General features: G+C 44.8%; 1 protein-coding gene across 1 annotated transcript in view; it reads right to left on the bottom strand.

Moving 5' to 3' along the window:
* Positions 1 to 550: 550 nt before the first annotated feature.
* Cndp1 (carnosine dipeptidase 1) overlaps positions 551 to 22,213 on the bottom strand; it is a 40,260-nt gene continuing 18,597 nt past the window's right edge. The window contains exons 6-12 of the mRNA XM_021150390.2: positions 21,529 to 21,729; positions 18,424 to 18,508; positions 12,213 to 12,373; positions 8,874 to 9,038; positions 7,565 to 7,706; positions 1,928 to 2,075; positions 551 to 900 (exon numbers count right to left, since the gene is read on the bottom strand). Of these exons, the coding sequence (XP_021006049.1) occupies positions 804 to 900; positions 1,928 to 2,075; positions 7,565 to 7,706; positions 8,874 to 9,038; positions 12,213 to 12,373; positions 18,424 to 18,508; positions 21,529 to 21,729 (999 nt within the window). The 3' untranslated portion in view covers positions 551 to 803. The remainder of the gene's footprint in view (positions 901 to 1,927; positions 2,076 to 7,564; positions 7,707 to 8,873; positions 9,039 to 12,212; positions 12,374 to 18,423; positions 18,509 to 21,528; positions 21,730 to 22,213) is intronic.

The raw sequence follows: 22,213 nt of genomic DNA on the forward strand, positions 1-22,213 counted from the left end.
TGCTCCTGCGCCTGCTTGCTGTGTGAGACTGAGTAACTGCTAGATCCTTGGACTTCCATTCACAGCTGTGACTGAACCATTGTTGGGAATTGGGCTGCCGACTGTAAGTCATCAATAAATTCTTTTACTATATAGAGACTATCCATAAGTTCTGTGACTCTAGAGAACCCTGACTAATACAGAGGGGCTGAGCAGGTGGCATCAATCACGGCAAAGCTGAAGACGTTTGGAATTAAAGAAAAAAAAATCATCTTTGCACAAGGATTCCAAATGGTGTGAGGCTATGAATATTGATCATTTAGCTTCAGAGTGTTCAGGATTGGGGGCGGGGGGGAACAAATGAAGGAGAGGCAAGAAGTTATTACAGAGACATGCCCTAGTAACTCTTCTAAAAGTGAATCCACAAGGAAATCACTGTGCCAGTAGTTGAAGCCACACTTCCATTATTAAGGAAACAGAGGTGAAGATGACTCGGGTCCTGAGACCCTGGGTCCAATGATTGGGAACCACAGTTCTTGGGACTGGAAAATGAACTGGAGCGTTAAGCCAATGGAATTGAAAGTGAGAATCTAATTGACTAAAAAGACACCCCACCTGTATTAGAAGGTTACCCCAGCCTGTTGTAGTGGATTCAGGAACGAATGGTCTAGGTAGCTGTGACTTGTGGAAGTTAAGTGACGGAGGGACTGTTAAAACATCTCCAATATCTGTCTGTGCCTTCCAAACCTTTCATTTTCCACATTTCCTGAATTTTCCCAACTCCTGCTTTGTCAAGCATCTGAGGTGGGAGTGCTGCCCGTGGATCAGAAGACACTGGAAGGCATCTGGTGTCCTGAATGCTGTTTTGACAACTCCAGGAAAAAGGCAGCGAATAATTTCGACCCCTGTATGTAGTTCCACCTAACAAAAAGTAAGAACAAGGAAACACATTTCCATTCACATGAAGAAGGAAAAGCACACAACCATGTCCACAGAAAAACTGTACCTGTTATAAATCCTATCAATCTAAAGTACTTAGCATGCTTCTGAGACCCCTAGGATCAAAGTCATTCACAGAAGAAAAATGGCATGATGATTATTATTAAGACGATGATACCCAGATGTGGTATCCAAGGACAAATCCCAGCCTTTGGGAAACAGAGGTAAAAGGATCATTGCAAGCTCAAAGCCTGTCTGGTCTGCATAGGTATGTCCAGGTCAGCCAGAGGTATAGGGTGAGAGTCTGTCTCAGAACATAGAGAGGAAGGAAAAGAAAAAGGAAGAGGAGGGGGAAGAGGAAGAAGAAGGAAGACAGAAATGAGGAGAAGGAAGAGAGGTCAATTAATCTTGGACTCAACCCCCCAAATCCCCATCATCTTTGTCCCCCGCCCTGCCTTAGCCTCTTTGGGTGACAGGATTCCTGTCTTTCCTTCGTTTTTCACCTTTGACATGGCAGGGATTGAAGACTCAAACACTCCTGTTTATTCCTCCTTAGGAGTTTTTATATAATCCAAATCCATACATTGAAGCCCTCACCCGCCATGGGACAACATTGGATAGAGGGACTTCCAATGAGAAGATAATCACAAATAAGTGATCTTTGGGGGATGTCCCATAATCCCATGGGCTTGATGAACTTATAGGGGAAGAAGAACTGGGGCCCCTCACTTGCCTCTTGCAGGACCATCCCTTCCTCCTCCTCCTCCACCTCCTCTTCCTCCTCCTCCACCTCTTCCTCCTCCTCCATCCTCTCTCTCTCCACCTCAGCTCTAGTCCTGCCACACAGGACACACAAGGATGGCAGTGGTCTGAAAATAGGCTTAACCTGGTGTTCCCAACCTAAGGAACTGTGGGGAGCTAAGCCTCCGGCTTTAAGACACCAGGTCTGTTATTGTCCAGTCTCACACAAGGCTACGTGGAGCTCCCCGCCCTCACAGGGTCCACTCACCTGTTGATCTTCTCATTCTGAGAATGCTCTCCATCGTCCACAGCTCCCAGCGGCAGCATCATCACGCTCTTTTGTGTGATAGCCTGGAATATTTTGGCAATTGGAATGGTTGACCCATCCCGGATCATGTCAGGATCAACTTCAAACACTAAAACACAGGCAAAAAAGGGCACTAGAATAAATCATGACAAGGCTATGAGTATAGTACTGTGTGCTTTTCTTTATTTCTTTGAGGTCTTGTTAAGTAGCCCGAGCTGGCATGTAATTCACTATATAGCCCAGACTTCTGTCAAACTCAAAGTCCCCTGCTTCCCAGGTGCTGGACTTGTATGTGGTCACACTTGACTTAAAATTTTAATTTTGAAGCAAGGTAAAAATTTTTAGAAATTGCAAACGTAGCCCACACAGCATTTCTGTATAGCACCAACTCTGCTTTCTTCATATAAACATCTTATGTAACTATTGTACAACAACCAAGAATCAGAAAGTAACAGTAGTATATTTTATATTTTTCTTTTTTCTTTTCCTTTGTGTTTCTTTGATTTTTAGTTTTCGTTTGTTTGTTTGTTTTGGGGTTTCTTTCTTTCTTTCTTTCTTTCTTTCTTTCTTTTTTCTTGTTTTGGATAGGCACCAAAATTACATTTATTTTAAAATCACTTTATATCCTGATCTCTGTCCCTCCCCCCAACCCTCTTCCCTCCTCCTCTAAGAGAATGGAGACATCCCCCCACCAGGTATCCTCCATCCTTGCACATCAAGTCTCTGTAGGGCTTGGTGCTTCTTCCCCCACTGAGGCCAGACAAGACAACAGAGTTGGTGAAACGGACCCCATAGACAGGCAATAACTAGGGACAGCCCCTCCCACCCCCAGTTGTACAGGACCCACCTGAAAGCTGAGCAGCATATCTGCTACATATGTGAGCGCAGAGGCGGGAGGGGGGCTAGGTCCAACCCATCTGTGCTCCATGGTTAGTGGTTCAGTCTCTGAAGGCCCTCAAGGGTCCAGGTTAGTTGACTCTGTTGATCTTCTTGTGGAGTTCCTATCCCCTTTGAGGCCCTCAATCCTTCCCCCAACTCTTCTATAAGAGTTCCCAAGCTCCATCCTATGTTTGGCTGTGGGTCTCTGCATCTGTCTAAGTCAACTGCTTGGTGGAGTCTTTTCGAGGACAGCCATGGTAGGCTCATGTCTCCAAGCATAACAGAGTATCATTAATAGTGTCAGGGATTTGTACTTGCCCGTGGGATGGGTCTCTGGTTAGGCCGGTCATTGCTTGCATTCCTTGTAGGCAGGACAAATTTTGGACCCAAAATTTTGTGGGTGGGTTGATGTCTCTATCACTCCACTGGGTTTCCTGCTTGGCTATAGGAGGTAGCTTCTTCAGGTTCCATATTCCCACTGCTGTGAATCTCAGTTAAGGTCACCCCCATAGGTTCTTCGGAGCCTCCCCTATCCCAGGCCTCTGGAACATCCTCAAGACACTCCCCACCCAGACACACAGACAGACAGACACACAGACAGACACACAGACAGACAGACACACAGACAGACAGACAGACAGACAGCATCTACAGATTTCCATTCATTTTATGGCCATCTCCCTGAGATGGGGTTTCTTTATGTAGCCTTGGATGTCCTGGAACGAGCTCTATAGACCACCTGCTTAATCCTTGAACTCACAGAGATCTGTACTGCCTCTGCTTCAAGAATGCTGGGATTAAAGGTGTGCACTAGCACTGCCTGGCTTAACAGTGGTACTATTTATCTACTAATGTTGTAAGACTTTTCCTGGTCAGGGGTGAACAAGCATTTGCTCATTCTAACCAAGGCACCAACACACCAGGAGGTGGGGTGGGGTAATCCTGCCCAAGTCTAGTTTGGTGCCCCAGTGAGTTCAGTTGGTGTTAGGTGCAAGAGCATGGACAACAAATGTCCCCTTACACCAGGAATTGTTAACCATTGCATCTATTTGTGGAGAAGTGTGGCCTCTTACCTCCACTGTGAAGGTTTCCTTGTGACCTGCCTTCTGCCACCTTTCCTCCTTTCACAAAGAAACATTAGTCTCCCTAATACTGCAAGGGTCTTCTGCTGATAATTATAATTGACTTTAAGGGAGGAACTATTGTGTCGGGCATGGAGGACAAAGTTCCCCAACAAATAACTGTACTCCAGAGTTAGCTAACATTTCATTCATCTTTCTTCCTCCCTATTCCTGGATCTGACAGAACCCCACCAGCCTTGTGTTGTTACAAGTTCCCTCAGTATTCTCTCATCTTTCACACCCTTGTCCCTTTTACAGGGTACCGATCAGCTGCTTTACAAGATGTACCTCAGTTTGATGAAATATCCTGCTTTCCCATAACTGGAAGATGTTATGCATGTTTTGACAAGATTCACAATGATATGCTTACATCTTATTGTTCTAGTTTCATTTCTGTGGTGATAATATTCCTGACAAAGACATTTTAGGGCAGACAGGATTATATCATCTTACAATTCCAGACTACAGACCATCATTGCGGGGGGAAGTCAAGGCAGGAACTTCAAACAGATGGTTATGTCCCATCCATGGTCAAGAGGTGGGATAAGTGTATGCATGCATGCTCGCTTGCTTGTTCAGGGTCGCTGCATATGGAGTGGTGCTACCCACTGTGGATTGAGTCTTCTCATATCGATGAGCTTCATCAACACAATCCCCCATACTCATTCCCAAAGAGCAACCCAACCTAGGCAATTCTGTACTGAGACTTCTTGTCCAGGTGATTCTCGAGTTGCATGAAGTTGACATGATTAAAGTTAATCGTCAGAATTATGAATTAAATATTATGGAAGTGGAGTTTTGTTGTCATCATCCTATGGTGACATATATAAATTTAGCTGTCTTACCTATCAACTTAATGTCATTATCTTTTTTTCTAGTTTTCAAGGTACCTCATGAAGTACTTTCAGCTGCTGCCCTTGGCACTCGATAGAGATGAACTCATCCTCTAGCTCTGAGAAAAAGTTGCCAGCGGAGAAGCAGAAATGGCAAATAAAGAAATGAAACAAAATCAGGCCACCTCCTCTTTTTAAAATTAGATCTATTTACTTATTTTATTTTATGTGCATGTGTGTCTTTACCTGTTCCTCTGTGTGCATACCACAAACATGTCTTGTCCCTACAAAGATCAGAAGAAGGTGTTGGAGCCGGGCGTGGTGGCACACGCCTTTAATCCCAGCACTCGGGAGGCAGAGGCAGGCGGATTTCTGAGTTCGAGGCCAGCCTGGTCTACAAAGTGAGTGCCAGGACAGCCAGGGCTACACAGAGAAACCCTGTCTTGAAAAACCAAAAAAAAAAAAAAAAGAAGAAGGTGTTGGATCCTCTGGACCTGGAGTTACCGATGGTTGTGAACCATCTTGTGGGTGTGGGGAACTGAACCTGGGTAGTTGCAAGAGCAATAAGTGCTGTAAACCACTGAGCCATCTCCGCAGCCCCATGTCCCCTCTCCTTACTCACAAAGGCAAGTGAGAATGTGGATAGAAGCCTTGTCGTTAGAGCAGATTTGCTCTCAGCGGCTAACACAGTGCTCTTTAGCAGCTGTCTCTATAAACCTTCATTTCCTCTGCGACCTGAAGACTGTGGTGAGGACCACAGGAAGTACCAGCTAAGAAGCCCTCTGTGCACACAATACTGTGCCCTGTGTAGTGGTTAATTTTGGCCACTTGCCAGAGGCCAAAGAGTGTCCTATGCATTCCAGCCAAAGTGTTTCATAACTCTACATGGTATCTTCCTGTGCTGTTTCAAACACGTCATTTTTCACTGGCATTCCAGTTGCCTTCCTGACACTTCCCCTTTGACATATCACTAGTGAAATATTTGTTAACAATAGGATCGCCAGGAATGACACTATAGGAGAGCATGGCTCTAAATCTTGGATTCATTCTGTGTTTTTTCAGGTCTGTGTCCCTCAATCCCAGCAGAGAGTTTATGCTTCAAAAAGGTCTGGGTAAGGCTAGAAAGGATGGCTCGGTGGGTAAAATACGTACTGCCCTTTCCAGAAGATCTTGGTTTATAATAAACACAAGGTCTCACAGCTATCCATAGCAGCAGCTCCATGGGATCCAATACCCTCTTTTGACCTCCAGTTGTTGCACATATGCAGATACAGGCAAAACACTCATAATACATAAAGCAAAATAACTCTAAAGATTAATAGAAAAGGTCCGGGCTTCTCTATTTTGCTCAGTTCACAATGTTGGAGGTCTCAGTTCATCTACCATATATGCAGGAATCTGTCTAGTAAGGTATTGTTGCCATGGAAACAAAGACATTGGCTATTCCAACGGAATGGACTTGCTAGTGTGGCAGAGAACAAGCTTTCTTCTTCTATATCCTTAGTATAGATTTCCAGTAGAAGGTCTAGCCCAGGATAAAGGTGGATCTTCCCACCTCAGATATGCCCAGACATTTGGGTTTTAATTAATTTCAGATACAATCAACAACCCAAGAATCGCCATCAAGCCCTTTTGTGGGAATGCCATATTTATGGTCACATGAACTAAGCAGTCCTGCTACAGACTCCGAATGTGGTGAACTGTAACCATAGCAGAAATTAGGGTATGAAACCTAAGTAAGGGTGTGTCCATGGCTGTAAGTTATTAGACAAAATTGTATTCATTCAAAGCACAACAAAGATGGTGGCTATCTCACTTTCTCACTGTCTATATCTCTGTCTGTCTGTCTGCCTCTGTTTATCTGTCTCTGTTTCCCTGTCTCTCTCTGACTCTCTCTCTCTCTCTCTCTCTCTCTCTCTCTCTCTCTCTCTCTCACACACACACACACACACACACACACACACTACATCAAGCAGTGCTCTCAGGAGACAACCACCTTCACATAGTTGGGTCTCATTTTGATCCCTGCTTCATACTGCCCAAGGCCATTACAGCGTGTTTCCTTCTATGACCAAGAAGAGATGCTCACAGGGACAATCCTCCCACTAGACTACAGCTTCTCCATTTATAATCCCTAAGTGTCTCCCATGATATTTTTTATGTGTTGGCCAACATGTCTGTAAGTTTTCCTTCAGGAGAGTATTAAGTTTTCCTAATTTATCATTTTGCCTAAGGATTTGAATATGAACCCTGGCTTTACTGTTTAGTAGCTAAGTGCTTGTGATTGTTAATTGTCATTGTTAGCTTGCTTGGTTGGATTTAGAATCACCTAGAAGCTCTGTGCCCATCTGGGAGTGTCTCCAAAGAGAACTAATTGGTAGGGAGAAGAGCCACCCTGAATGTGGAAGATAGCAGTCCATGGGTTGGGGCAATGAACTGGACAAAATGGAGGACCAAATGGAATAACCCTTGTGAAGTCCAGTAGCTTTCCAGGAATCTTCCAGGCCTTCTGCATCAAGTTAGCACCCAGCCTCACAGAGCAAGCAGCTATCTCACAATGTAATGCAGCCATTGTTGCAATACCCAGACTGTCCCAGGAAAAGCAGTCAGCTCAACCCCCTTTAAACACATACTCATTCTATTGCTTCTATCCTGCTAGAAAACTGTAACGAATGCACCACAGATAGAAAGAAGGCCGTTGATATTTGAGTTATAAAAGTGTCTTGTCCCTGCTGCAAACGGGTGAACCAAAGCATAAGTCCCACCTGTTTTGATGGCTCTCTGTGCTGCAAGGTACTGAGTATCATGGATGTTTGCAGTCCATGGGTGGAGTCCTAGTACCATAGAAACGGCCATCTTGTTGAAACTATTCCTTTTAGAGAAGACAGCTTCGAGATGCTGAGTTACCTAGACGGTGACACAGTCGATAGTATTTGTTCACACAGAGTGTATAGGGTTCTACCCAGAAACCTGTGGAAACCCTGACCTGATGAGTTGAGCATCGTGAGCCCTTAGTTACGCCGCTGGGTGTGTGACAGTGAACAGGATCTTCCAAGGGCTTTACCCAGAGGGGGGAAATGGGCTCTAATTACCCATCAACCTATGTACCTCATCCATAGTGACAGCTCAGTGATGTTTGCTGCAAATTATGAAACACAGCAAAACACTAGTAGTACTCTGGTGAATATTTGGGGAACACTGCACGTCCTGGGAAATTCTGTGAAGTGGAAGCCATTCCAAGCTAAACAGTGAGGGAGGCATTTCAACAATCTGCTCCAGCCTCCAGATGACTCTGCTTCCACTCATCCCTTCAGCTAGAATTCATCAACCCCAGGGTGCTAGGGATGTAGCCACAAATGAGACAAGGAAGGGCCTGCCCTTGTAGAATGTGTATTATAAGATAAAACAGCAGTGCTTCCAGAAGGAAGGAAAGCAGCAGGAGGGGAGGGCAGATGGAGGAGGGATGGAGACTTTTAGAAGTCCATTAGAGCCCAAGAACAAGACAGAGGACTGACAAGGCCTGAGACCACGGAGGGCATTGGGGCACTCCCTGTGCTCCCTTATTCAAGAGTCTACGCCCCATTAAAACACCTAGAGGTAAATTAATAATGGGCTGGTAATGTAGATGGATCACTCCTTGTGGATAGATAGCGCTTTCCTTACAATGGCTCTTTCAACACGCTGATTTCAAACATCATGAGTAAGAAATGCTTGGGCCTGAGAGTTTCTGGCTCCAGCCAAGCGTAGTCATCTGCCCACTCCATCTATGTGTAAAACCAATCTTCCTTTTATAGCTACCGTCTAATTTTTAAAAATCTCCCATCACTGCACCTCCAAATGGCTAGTTCTCTGACCTCTGTAATTGCATGTGTAATTGAGGGAAGAGGTTTGCGCCAAGTAAGACTAATGTGTGTGTGGGGGTGTCTCTTGACATTTGTTCCATTCTTTGTAGTGGGAAAAAAAAAAAAAGAAAGAAAGAAACTTTAGTGATAACCACAGAACTGCTTAGTTTGCCATAGCGTATGGGACCCAGAAATGGTACTGTTGGGCCGAATGACAACAGGCACTTCTTACCTGTTTCTCCACCACAGACGGAGTCATGGTAGGGACGAGACGGATTGAAAATTTTCCTAGGACTCTGCCGGGAATGACCGTTTTAGTTCCAGGCTCATCGAACGCACCCTCAATGCCATGGATGGAGAGAGACGGATACCTCCACAGATGCATCAGGAGTTCCTCCTAAGCCATGCGAAGAACAACGTGTGACCAAAGCTCAGCTGAGGGCTGGGACTGCAGCCCAGTTGGGCAGAGCGCTTGCCTAGCACACACAAAGCTCAGTGTAGTCCCCAACACCATATCATCTGGGCCTGGGGAAAGATGACTTTGCTCCCAGCATTCGAGGTCACCCTTGGCTCCTTAGTGAGTATGAGACCAGCTTCAGCTGGAAGAGATCATACTTCAAAATCAGAAAGCAAGTCAGCTGTGGTTGCATACACCTTTAACCCCAGCACAGAAACAGGAAGATCTCTGTAAATTCAAGGCCAGCCTAGTCTACATAGTGAGTTTCAGGCCAACCAGGGAAATACAATGAGTCTCAAAATAGCTAGATGATAAAGAGAAATAAGGAGAGAGAGAGAGAGGGAGAGAGAAGAAATGATTAGGGATATAGCTCAAGAGTAGAGTACTTGCTTAGCATGCACAGAGCCTAGGGCCATTCCCCTAGCACTGCAAATAAACTAAATCTCTGCTGAATTAAATTGCTTGTATCTCTAACATCTGAATTAAATTGTTTGTATCTCTAACATCTATGTTGTGAGATCAACTCACAACAAGTTACTTAGCACCAAGTTAGCCGCATCTGGACTAATAAGGCCGATCTTCTCTTCAGCACAAGCGGCTTCTTGTCCCCCACTGCCTCACTTCTTGTCCCCCACTGTGCTTTCGGCCGCCAGAAAGAACTTCTCCCTGTCAGGGGAGCCGGTTCAAAAATTGAATCCAGGGGGCTGGAGAGATGGCTCAGAGGTTAAAAGTGCTAACTGTTCTTCCAGAGGACCAGAGTTCAATTCCCAGCAACCACATGGTGACTCACAACCATCTGAGATGAGATCTGATGCCCTCTTCTGGCATGTCTGATGACAGCTACTATGTACTCATTTAAATAAATAAATAAACCTTTAAAAAAAATTGAATCCGGGGTCCGTGAGATGACTCAGTGGGTACAAGCACTTTCCAGAAAGCCTGACAACCTGAATCTAAGTGAAGCAGTCAGTTGTGGAAGCAAGCATCTGTAATCCTAACACCCCTTCCATAGGAAGAGAGGAAGGAGAGAACCAACTCCTGAATGTTATCCTCTGGCTCCATATGTGTCATACAAACACACAATACATTAATAACAACAACAGTAATAATAATAATGATGATGATGATAATGATGGAAAATAATTTTAAAAGAAACTGGATCCAATTATAAATTTCTAACCGGTGGTATGCACTAATAGTGAATTCAGGGGGCTGGAGAGATTTTATCCCTCAGAGCGCCTTAAATAAATCTTCAGAGTTTGAGCCAATTTCATTCTTATGTAGTTTCACAAATTTAGTCTGTGAGAAGACACTTACAATCAGCATAATTTGCCCTCTCTGGGCAGTTCCTAGGGAATCAACTGAGAGAAAGATGAAATTTCAAGACCTGTAAGTCATATAAAGTACTCAGAAATTGCTGGTTGTTTGTGAGCCTAGAGGCTGCCTGGGGCTGAGAAAAAAGAAAAAGAAACCCGGGTATGCCCTATAGTTAAAACATTCCTGGGAACAGCTTAACCTTAAAGATAAAGAGGAATGTGAGGACATAACAGGGCTATCTGAACTGAGTCAACAACTCACAGAACTCTGACACCCTGCACGTACATGTAATTTTTCTGCTGATGTTTGAATAAGCCAATAGTGTGTCACTATGCTGAATTCCACACCCCTAAGCCCCTTACCCCATAAAACCCCCTAGCTTTCGAGCCTCATGGCTGACATCCGTTATCTCCTGTGTGGGATGCATGTCGGTCCGGAGCTCCGTCATTAAATGTCCTCATGTAATTACATCAAGAGATGGTCCTTCGTGATTTTTTGGGTGCACGCCGAATCGGGAATTGGGTGGGGGTTTCCCCACTAGGTCTAACACAACCACAGCTACCAACATCTGAGTGGGAAACTATGTTTCTAAGATTTAATTTTGCTAGTTTGTGTGTGTGTGTGTGAATTGTATGAGTGTGTGTATGTGTGTATGGGTGTGTGTGGGTGCAGGTGTAGTGAGTTCTGTGCATATGAGTGTAGTACAGTGCCCAAGGAGGGAAGAACAGGATGTCAGATCTTCTAGAACTAGAGTTACAGGTAGCTATGAGCCAACCAACATTAGACCTGCAGTCTGAACTCAGGTCCTTTGCAAGATCAATGCATGCTCTTGAGCTGGAGAGATGGCTCAGTGGTTAAGAGCACTGATTGCTCTTTCTAGAGGTCCTGAGTTCAATTCCTAGCAACCACATGGTGGCTCACAACCATCTGTAATAGGATCCAATTTCCTCTTCTGGTATGTCTGAAGATAGCTACTCTGTACTCATATGCATTAAATAAATAAATAAATAAATAAATAAATAAATCTTTAAAAAAAAAGAGCACTGACTGCTCTTCCAGAGGTCCTAAGTTCAAATCCCAGCAACCACCTGGTGGCCCACAACCATCTATAATAGAGATCTGATGCCCTCTTCTGGTGTGTCTGAAGACAGTGGCAGTGTACCCACACACATGTAATAAATAAATAAATTCTAAAAAGAAAAAAAAAAAAAAAACCATGCTCTTAACCATTAAGTCATATCTCTTCAGCCCTCGGCAGGCAAAATATTCTTTAAGAAAGAAAAAGAAAAAAAAAGGAGAAAGCAAATGAACAGGAATTTTGAATTCTTTAGGGATTTCTGCTCTGAGTTCTAAGTATCTTTACAGCCCTGGGAAGGGGATGTTGTGGCTTGCCCATCAGCCCTGAAGGGTCTTGGTAATGCCTGAGAAGGTGAACGATTACAAGTGTTGGAGCTGATGTTTCAGACAGTGACTCCTAATTTTTGAACATTCAGAAAGTTCAGCTCCCTGACAGAAAGTGGAATGGGATTTAAATTAATAAACTGCTGTGGAGAAACAGTGCTGCCGAATGAGTCATTATTCATGGTTAGATGCTGACGCCTGTACCAACTGCTCCCTAGGACAACGGATCCAGACCAGAGGAAAGTGGCCGTGAATGTCAAAACCAGCCTGCAATTTAACCTTTGCCTGTGGACTAAGATGCACAGACCCACACTGTGTGGTGCTGATTAGACACTCGGGAAACATGATTTGGGGGCAGCATCCTCGTTTGGATCATGTGTGTAGTTACGGTTATACCTTGGTATCAAACAGAAATTTCTCGACTTGGTTGATGTTCTGGTATTCTTCTAGGTCCATATCAATGTTTTCATACATTGTCTTTTCTTCCTCTGTAATCGGTGCCATTTGGTCATAGATTCCAGGAATTAGGATGTGGCCTGATGAATCCACCAGGCTACCTACAGAAGAGACGCAGAGATTACAAATGTGCCAATGCTGTGGTCCCAGAGCCAGGCCAGATTAAGATACCACCCTCCAGGTGGCAAAAGTACCCCCATGTCAGCTTCTGTCCCTGGCCAGAACCAGTGGCAACAATTCCATTTAACCAAGAGGTTGTAGTACCAAGAAGGAAGTGGTTACAAGGCAGACTCAGCCCGAGTCAGACTGCTCCAGTGGCTACCTTGCCAAGGGCAGAGCTGAGTCATGAGTCTGCACCTTTAATATCACAAGTGAGCCTTTTGCTTGCATTTTATCTTATCCCAAGTTAAGAAATGGTAGTTATAAATTGTTAAAGATATGTACATGCATATATTTTATACATGCATTCATACAAACTCATACAAGAAACTGAAACTCCCCAAAAATCTTTTCTCAGCTTTCTCACACACACACTCAAAGAAAATGTATACCATAGACAGATTACAACCAGGAAGGGAAGCAGTTTCTTGGAAGCCAAACTTGAAGTACAAGTGTGTCAAGGCAGCAGAATGCACAGGAAAGTCTCAATGTTCTGCACTTGTCAGCTCCCCTTCGCCCCTCTCCTGTCCAGAGCTCCCCCAAGACTTTTATTTCTTCTATGGCTGTGCTACAAGATAGAATTGAATACTGTTGTGCTTCCAGTCCTGGGTGACACCATCCCTTCCTTAACCCAGGGAAGAGTACTGTGTGCTAAGTAATATGCTGTGAGTCATGACAAAGAACACTAGGCGACAAAGAGAAGGTCTTTGCTTTTATCTCAACTGTGCCAAGTCAGCTGGAAGATGCCGGGCAGTTTCAGCTTCCTTGTTGTAACACAAAGAGGAAGGATTAAGAATCTTAAATTCCATCAAAAATCCCTTGCCAAGATGGACCACAGACTAGTCACAGTACAGTTGACAATGGCATACATTCCAGTATTCCAGACTTAGAGTACCCACTAGCTGGGGATGAAGTGGCTTCTTCCTTTCCTCCTCCTCCTCTTCCTCCTCCTCCTCCACTTCCCCCTCCCCCTCCCCCCTCTCCTCCTCCTACTTCTTCTTTCTTTCTCAGATGCAAAGACAGACGGGGAAATGTGTGACATGGGCCCTGTCATAACTCCAGCCAGATAAAAAAAAGCCAAGGAGGCAAGCAATACGTATCAAGAAGATCTCTGATGAGGAATGATGACTCAGGAGGAGGAGACACAGGCAACCAACGAGACCACATGGCCAGGCAGGGTAGCGGATCCAAGGAGATTGTGTGCAAGATGGATCCTAACTTGGCACTCAAGTTTATAGAACTTGGCAGGACTTTCGTTATGTTGGTACTTTTGACAAGTAGATCTGAGTACTCTAGGCATCAAAGGCAGACTAACCCAAAGAACCAGGATGCTGGACTTCATTCTTGATGAAGATGATGGTTACCCAGATGTCCTCAGTGGACTATGCTGGGGTTTGAGCATAACTAGATTTCTTGGCACACACTGGATTTTAGAATTGTAATATTTGTTCTGCACTGCCATCTTCCCTACTACAGACTGAGAGAAATGCCTGTGAGCATAGATGGTTACTGAGAAGAGATGCTTTGCCCATCTTTTCCTCCCTTGTAGTTCACCCACAGTGAAGTCTGATTAAGGAGATCATAGAGGGGCCCCCAGGGACTGTGGGATGTTCACATCTGCTATGCCCCCCCAGGGACCGTGGAATGTTCACATCTGCTATGCCCCCACCTCAGGGACCATGGAATGTTCACATCTGCTAGTTAGAAGTAATCTTCCATTAGGGAAACTATATCCTTATTCACCACTGATACACTTGCTCCATCTCGACTCACCCCTCCCTTCCTTTTCACTTTCCATGGATATCATGATCCTGAGACTATAAAGTCACTTTGGAAAGCACACAGAAGGGAGAGGAGCTGTCTTGGAAGCACCATCGTTGCTCCCAGGAGAATTTTGACATCCTAAATGATATTAGAGACTAGGTATCTATGATGCCTTTGACAACCAGGCATGGTGGCTCACACCTCCCTCAATCTCAGTACTTGGAAGGGGAACGCAAGACGATTCAATATCTCATGGTCAATTCTGTCTCAAAAGATGAGAAAAACAGGGCTAGGGCTAGGGTTCAGTTGATACAGTGCTTTCCCCAGCATTTCTGAAGCCCTGGGCTGCATCTCTAGTACTGCATGAGCCACGCGTGGCAGTGCATGCCCATCAACCCAGCTCTCAGGTAGGAGCATCAAGAGTTCAAAGCCATCTTTGATTTCATACTGAGTTTAAGGCCAACCTAAGCTACAAGGGAGCCTGTCTGAACCATACCAAACAAAAACAAACAAAGGCAGTAGAAAGAAGAAAAACTGCTTTGGGGTCAATGGTCTTTCCACTGTCCTCCTGGTCTTTAAAAATTGCACAGTAGAAAAACTGAAAAGGAGAAACCGCTGGTTGTTGGTGATTTATCTGTGAGCACAGGATTCCATTCTTCCCGCTCTCTGCCTACCCAACCTATGACTTTTGAGACAGGGTACTTATTTGATTCTATGTTGTTCCCCAGCTGGAGCTAGCATAGGCTTTACCCACTTGGTGTCCAGTGAGCATTTGCTACTGTTGGTCATCATGATGCTCACCAGCATCCTGCCCCATGATGAATGGCAGAGGATGATGAAGGCCAGAGACTTGCATAAAAGCCAAGATGGCTCTGGAGTCTCAGCCTCTGGTGAATATGTGTTCATTACTGGTCAGTCATCGGGGAAGGACATAAGACAACCAGCTCCCCAAAGACATTGTGACCTGATGTAACCCTAAGCCAGTGCACTGGATTTAGTCTCCTGCTGAGGTTTCTCCACCACAGCACAGCACAGCACAGCATGCCAGCAAGCAAAATTCCTGTTAGTTTGACTGACATTAGCAATTGACTTTGTATTCCTGTGATTCTGTGCAAAGCACTGAGAAAGCAGGCGTTTGGAGAGCAAATCCGGAAGGTAAGTTATCGTGGACTGTTAGGGTTGCACCAAAAAGCAGACAGAAGAATAACCTTTGGTTTTATTACACTTATGAACTTTTCCTTAGCAAAGCAGCACATATTTATGAAGTTAAGTGTAACTCCGTGCCTGGCTTACAGCTACAAGTCTAACATTCTAACGAGATGTCGGACTTCCCCTCAGTCTTCACGTCTAACATTCTAACGAGATGTCGGACTTCCCCTCAGTCTTCACGTCTAACATTCTAACGAGATGTTGGACTTCCCCTCAGTCTTCACGTCTGAGGGAAGGCTTGAGGTACATTACTTGGGATTTAGCAATATGGAGCTGAGAATAGGGATTTATTCCCAGCACCTGGAGCTAAGACAGGAGGATGGTTATAAATTTTAGACCAGCCTGGGCTACAGTGTAACACTATGAAAAATAAAAATAAATATTTGACGATGATAAAAGGAAAGAGGAATTAATCTGGCAAAAAGATCAATTATCTTTGCTCCAAAATATTAAGTTGCTTATTATCTGAATTCTTTAAAGGTAAAAATATTATTGTATTCTTGCTGAAGTTGTCAAACATGAGATACTGCCTATGTATATTACTGTCTTAGAAAAAATTAAAAATACATAGATATGTAGCCAGCTAAATAATGGATATATATATATAGATAGATAGATAGATAGATGATAGATAGACATAGATTATAGATAGATAGATAGATAGATAGATAGATAGATAGATAGATAGATGATAGATAGATAGATGATACATAGATAGGTAATTAAAATGTAGGTTGATTTCACTGTTTAATTTTATTTGGGGGTCATGATGGAGGAAGCGGTATAAATAAAGATACTGATGAAGAACTTGACTAGACCTCCAGCAGTTTGTCCATCCAGCAGTTTGTCCATCCAGGCTGCTTATACTCTGTCTGGTACTAAGTAGGCCAGAACGGGGGTTGACATGTAGGTTTTGGACAATTTATCTGTCCCAAAGGAAAAGGTTTGCATAGAGAACACAATCCCAGATGTAGCAAACTGAGGTATTGTGCAACTTGTGAACCTTGAAATCAAATCCACCAAGTGTGGCTACACCCCCGTGAGGATCCCCCACGAGGTCTGTGGAAGAGGCTTCTACAAGCAAGGCCCCTCAAGTTTAAGTGTTCCTAGATTCCTGGGGACTCTACTTAGGCAGCATTAGTGCTGACAAGAGCTACCAGATAGGTCAAGCCTGAGAAAGTTGGATCTCTGAGAACACCTCTCTTTGCACAGGCTAGTCAGCCTTGCAGGAGGTCAGGAGCAGAGGTTTGGTGAACTTCAGTCGACAAACACAGTGGCATCTCTGTGCCAGTCAACCTTGGAACGTGATGCCAAGTCGCATCCGGATATTTGGCACTATCATCTCTGGAGTCCTTGGTAAGATAAGAGCTGTTTTTCCTGGCCAGAGCAGACCATTAATCATCTCTGGATACTCCCTGCACATCCTACCACATCCTCAAAATAACACTTACGTGCTGGCTAGTTTTATGTCAACTTGACACAGCTATGGTCATCTGAGAGGAGGGATTCCCAGTTAAGAAAATGCCTAAATAAATCAAGCTACGGACAAGCCTGTGGGGCATCTCCTTAATTGGTGATTGATGTGGGAGGGCCCATTCCATGGTGGGTGGGGCCACCCCTGGTCTGATGGTCCTGGCTGCTATAAGAAAACAGGCTAAGCAAGCCATGAAGAGCAAGCCCGTAAGCAACACCCTTCCATGGCCTCTGCAACAGCTCCTGCTTCCAGTGTCCTGCCCTGTTTGAGTTTCTGTCCTGACTTCCTTCAACAATGAACAGTGATGTGGAAGCGTAAATCAGATAAACCCTTTCCTTCCCCAAGTTGCTATTGGTCATGGTTTTTTATGACACCAATAGTAACCCTCAGAAAACTTATAGGTAGAACGTATAATGATGCCTACCTCCAACTGGGAAAACTCAAAACTCAAAATTGAGGTAACTCACTGAATTCCATGCAGCTGACCTGTGACAGTGCATGGCCACAGCTAGTTACTCCCACCAAGAACATACATGATCCCTGGGTTCTGAAGGCTGGGCTGTCATGGGTTCCACTTATGGCACAGAGGCTGCTGGGATAGGGCCTCACTCACAACATCACAGAACTCTGTTCTGAGTTGTTGTCATTTATCTGCAGTCAGAAAGTCCTCCTTTGCCTATGAAGATGGCATCTGTACTTCAGTTGGCTTGGGGCTGTCATTTCTGTCCTCTTGCTCTAGAAGCACTGGAGGGAGTCAGGGGTGGCACCTATAACTTCTTCAGGTCTCTGTATCCCCTTATATTTGTGTATGGCCAGATATATCATAATACCCAATAAAAAAAGGTGTGGGGGCTGCAGAGATGGACCGGGCAGTAAGCGCTTGCCACGGAAGCATGGGGACTCGCATTTGATACCTTAGACCCATGTAAAAAAATATAGACACTGTGCCAGGGAAAATGGCACACACCTTTAACTTAAAACATCAAGAAGCCCAGGCAGACAGATCTCTATGAGTCTGAGATCAGTCTGGTCTCCATAGCAAGCTTCAGGCTAGCTAAGGCTAAAGCGTGAGACCCTGTCTCAAAAGATAAAATTCTGGGCACAGTGACAGATGTGACATAAAAGTCTCTTGTAGCCTAGTCAGATTAGCCTACTTGGTAAGCTCTGCATTCTAATATCTCAATAATAAAAAGGACAACACCTGAGAAATGAGGAATGACGCCCAAGATTGAGCTCTGGCCTCCACATGCATGCCCACATATATGCAATGTGCACACTGGTGAACCTGCACATATATACATGTATACAGAATGCACAACTTTTAAAAATAAATAAGTAAATAGAAAATAAGAGCAGACTTATCAGTTCATGAAAAGAAATAACACACAGCGCGGGCTTCATAACAAGCCTAGAGAGCACAAGGGAGGGAAGAAAAGATTAAGCATTGAGCATATAGTTTTACTATTACTATAAACTTTTCCAGAGATGATCCAGAAACCAAGGAGAACAAAACAGAATTCTCTTTTGTGCAGAACACATTACTACCTAGAAGAGTAACCAAGTCAGCCATTGGTTCGTTGAGGATGCCACCAAAGGTTCCTGAGTGGAAATCTTGATCTCTACACTTCACCTGTAAAGTAGATCAAAGAGAATAAATTTACCCATGCTGTGTGTTCCTTTGTGCACGGTGGAAGGTATGCCTAGTGCTGTCCTTCAGGACTCAGGGGAGCGACCTCCAGACCTGACCTCACATCCTATGTTTCCCAGTCACGTGACTTGGGGCCTTTCATTCCCCAGCTATTCTACCAGCCCAGTTCTATCTAAGATGACCAAATCATCCTTGGCTGAAATACTGCTGTTCATATCGCTGGATGGCCCTTAGCTTTGTCTCATGCTCTTTAGGTCACGTCTTAGGAGGAGAATGCTCCCTCCTTGATTTCTGGGAAGTCTTTCTAAAGACTTGCTCACAGTGGTTTCTTTCTCTTTTCAATTGTACTCAATTCTTTGATACCTCTTTTAATAACTAGCTCTCTCTCTCTCTCTCTCTCTCTCTCTCTCTCTCTCTCTCTCTCTCTCCCCTACTCCCCCCGCTGTGAGTGTGTGTGAGTGAGTGGATTTGGTATGGTGAGTGTATGGGTGTGTATGTATGTACCTATGTGCAAGGGTGTGCATTGTGTACAGAGAATTGTGTCAGAGATGAATGCCATCAGGTGTCTCCCTTCACGCTCTCCACTTTATTCCCTGGAGGTAGGATCTCTCACTGAACCTGAAGTTCACTGATTTGCCTATGGCAGCTGGCCAATCCCCCAGTGCTAGAGTTATGGACACCCATGGTCATATCCAGCTTTACACGGAGAATGGCTAATTCAGACCCTGATGCGTGCACAGCAAGTACTCTTACCCAGAGCCATTTCCTTAGTTTTCCTCTCATGATTCTCTTCTGCCTATCTCCCCTACAGCTTCCTCCATGACTGATTTTGTCTCAGAAGCTTGGAGTAGCTCACAGTGTCATTTACCACCTCCTACCTCTCAGTTGTCATCCTCGTAGCTCTGAACCTTTTGTCTAAACCCAGACCTAAAACGGCAGTTGGTCTGAGTGAGCGCACTTCCAGTTTCTAAAGACCTAGAGCGGAACTCAGCGTCTACAGTTACTTCATTCCAGCTTGAGCACGTCCCCATTGGTTACCACGTAAGCCTTAAGTATGTCTCTGGTCCCTTTCCTCCTGCCATTCCTGCCCAGCAGCCTTTCCCTGCTCTCAGACACCCTTTGTGGAAGGCAAGTCTCCCGTTTGGTCACTTCACTTTATTAGCCACTCGGACGGACTAACTAAATCGTGCTGGGTTGACAGTCTCACATCTGAAATCCTGAGTGACCTGTCCTGCTACTTCTCTGACCGTTCTTGGTCCTCATTAGGATGTCCAGTTCCTTGGTTTTGTTTTCCTCCATTTGTGCTCATGACCGCCAGTGTTCTGTGGTCTCCGTAGGGATACATTTTCACTACTCTACATCACAACTAACAATCTCATCAAGCTCTCGAACACAGAGCACAGGCATCCATCTACATGGACACACACAACGCCAAACCTTTAAGCCATGTGCTCTATATTGGGTCTCTTATTCACAGCTATGCCCATGGCCATCATTTTGCTCTGTGTAAATCATTTTCCTGCCCAGCAGGGGGCGGCCGACAGCAAAACAAACTGCTCCACCTTCTTCACTCTCTGTCTACCTGACACTTTTCTCAAGAGAGGCTAATTCCTTCCCTTGGCAAAGATTTTATCTCTCACCACCTCCTCGGTGCCTCTGTTCTTCCTTTCCCCTGCCTTGGGAAGGTTTTCTGGCATCTGATCTGTGCTCCTTCTAGCCGTGACCCCCGTTGCTTCTTCTCACATTAGCTTTGTTGGCAAACATTTCTACCAGGCATCTCAGCTTCTGCTTCCTGTTTTCCCAGCATTCTCACCTCATCCCTCTCAGTCCCTGGGTCTCTTCACAGTGAATTCCCTGTAAGCTGAGACTGACTTACTCACTCCTATACCCCAGGATTCACATCAGCACATTTAACAAAGAGAACATGCTGTTTTCTTTTCCTCTCCTCTTCTCCCCTCTCCTCTTCTTCTGCCTCCTCCATCTTCCCCTCTCTCTTCTCTGTCCCTCTTTCACTCTGGGATGGAACCAGAGGTCTCATGCACACTAGAAAACCAAGCGCTTCTTCATGAACTATCTCCCCAAGCCTTGCCTTTTCAATTATAAAAATGCATATTGTCATTTCAAAAAATAAAAAAAAAATCATAAAAATGCAAGATATTTATATCTGGTCCAAACCCTTTTCGTTTTGTTTTGTTTTGTTTTGTTTGTTTCAATACAGAGTCTCACTTTGTATTCCTGGGTCTCCTAGAACTCCCTTTGCGGACCAGGCTGGCCTTGACCCCACAGAGATCTATCTGCCTGCCTCTCCTCTCCTCCTGAGTCCTGGGGTAAAGGTCTGTGCTACCACGCCTAGCCAGTCCATAAGCCTCAACCGCCATTTAACTCTCATAAGTGCCTACGTTTGGATATTTCCATCATGTCATAAAGTCTGTTATGTGAGAAAACTAAAGTGGCTAACTAATGATCCACCCAGGAGGGACTTTATACTATAAACTGTATGCTCTATCACAGGTTGCCTGTATTGCTTGGGTAAGGGAATTGTACTAACTTTTGAGATAGGAAACTAAAGCTCAGATGTAAAGGCATCTACCCAAGGCTATGTGTCACAGAATGGCCTTGGATGCCATCAGCCTTCTATTGCCTCTTGACCATAGCACTAGGGTCCTCTGCCACCAAGGCCTGCAGGCACACAACAGGGAATGTTACAACAGGCTAGCCTAGCTTCTGACTAGGTAGTCATCTTGGTAGGTATTACTCCTGCCCTCAGATCCTATATCCACAGTTCTGAGAGAAACCTCTAGGACTCTAGAGTAGATACACTCAAGCATACTCACGCTAAGATTTCAGGGGATTGTGAACCACACCCTCAAGCCCCAAGTGACCTCCCAGGCCATGAGCCTCAATGGGAGAATGTCCTGACTTTTTCTTCAAGGTCCTCCATAATTCCCCTATCCTGTCCAGATATCCTCCTGTCTCCCTCTACAGGCAGAGCCTACTGGTACCTCCACGGTGAAGTAGCAGTTCCCCCGGGTTCCATAAGTGAGTGCAGGTTTCCTCTGGCTGAGCCACAGGTTGTCTGAAATCACAATGTAGTCCACACTGGAGAAGAAGTGGTCCTTTTCTCTCTTGACGAGTTCCTCCAGCGCGACAGAGCCAGCTTCTTCCATCCCCTCCAGGATGAGCTTGATGTTCACGGGAAGATCCTGCATGAACAACAGAACAAAGAGATTTTACCATATGCTCAAGCACGGTCTTACGGATAAGTGCATACTTGATACAGACACATGAAGTAGTCATCCATACTCAATGGGTGGATTGCGTACCATCCCAGCAGCTCTGTTTACAGCAGCAGAGGAGAAGGAAAGTTAAGGCCAGCAGGTAGATTCCACATGGAGCTTTGATTTAATGCTAGGACAGAATTTGGTACAGAGACCCTAAAGATGGCAGCACCCACTATGATTCAAAAAGTCGGCGTGGCAGGATGGAACAGGAAGTGACAGGGCAGAGGCATCCTTTCCCATAAAAGAAAGGAACTCTGTGTGTGAGTGTGTGTGTGTGTGTGATATGTGTGTATACAGGTGTGTCAGGTGTGTGCACATGCATGTGGAGGCCAGGGGTCTATGTATAGTGTATTCTTCAGTCATTCTCCACCTTAATTTCTTTTCTTTTCTTTTCTTTTCTTTTCTT

Source organism: Mus caroli, chromosome 18 (assembly GCF_900094665.2).
Source record: "Mus caroli chromosome 18, CAROLI_EIJ_v1.1, whole genome shotgun sequence".
NCBI classification, from domain to species: domain Eukaryota; kingdom Metazoa; phylum Chordata; class Mammalia; order Rodentia; family Muridae; genus Mus; species Mus caroli.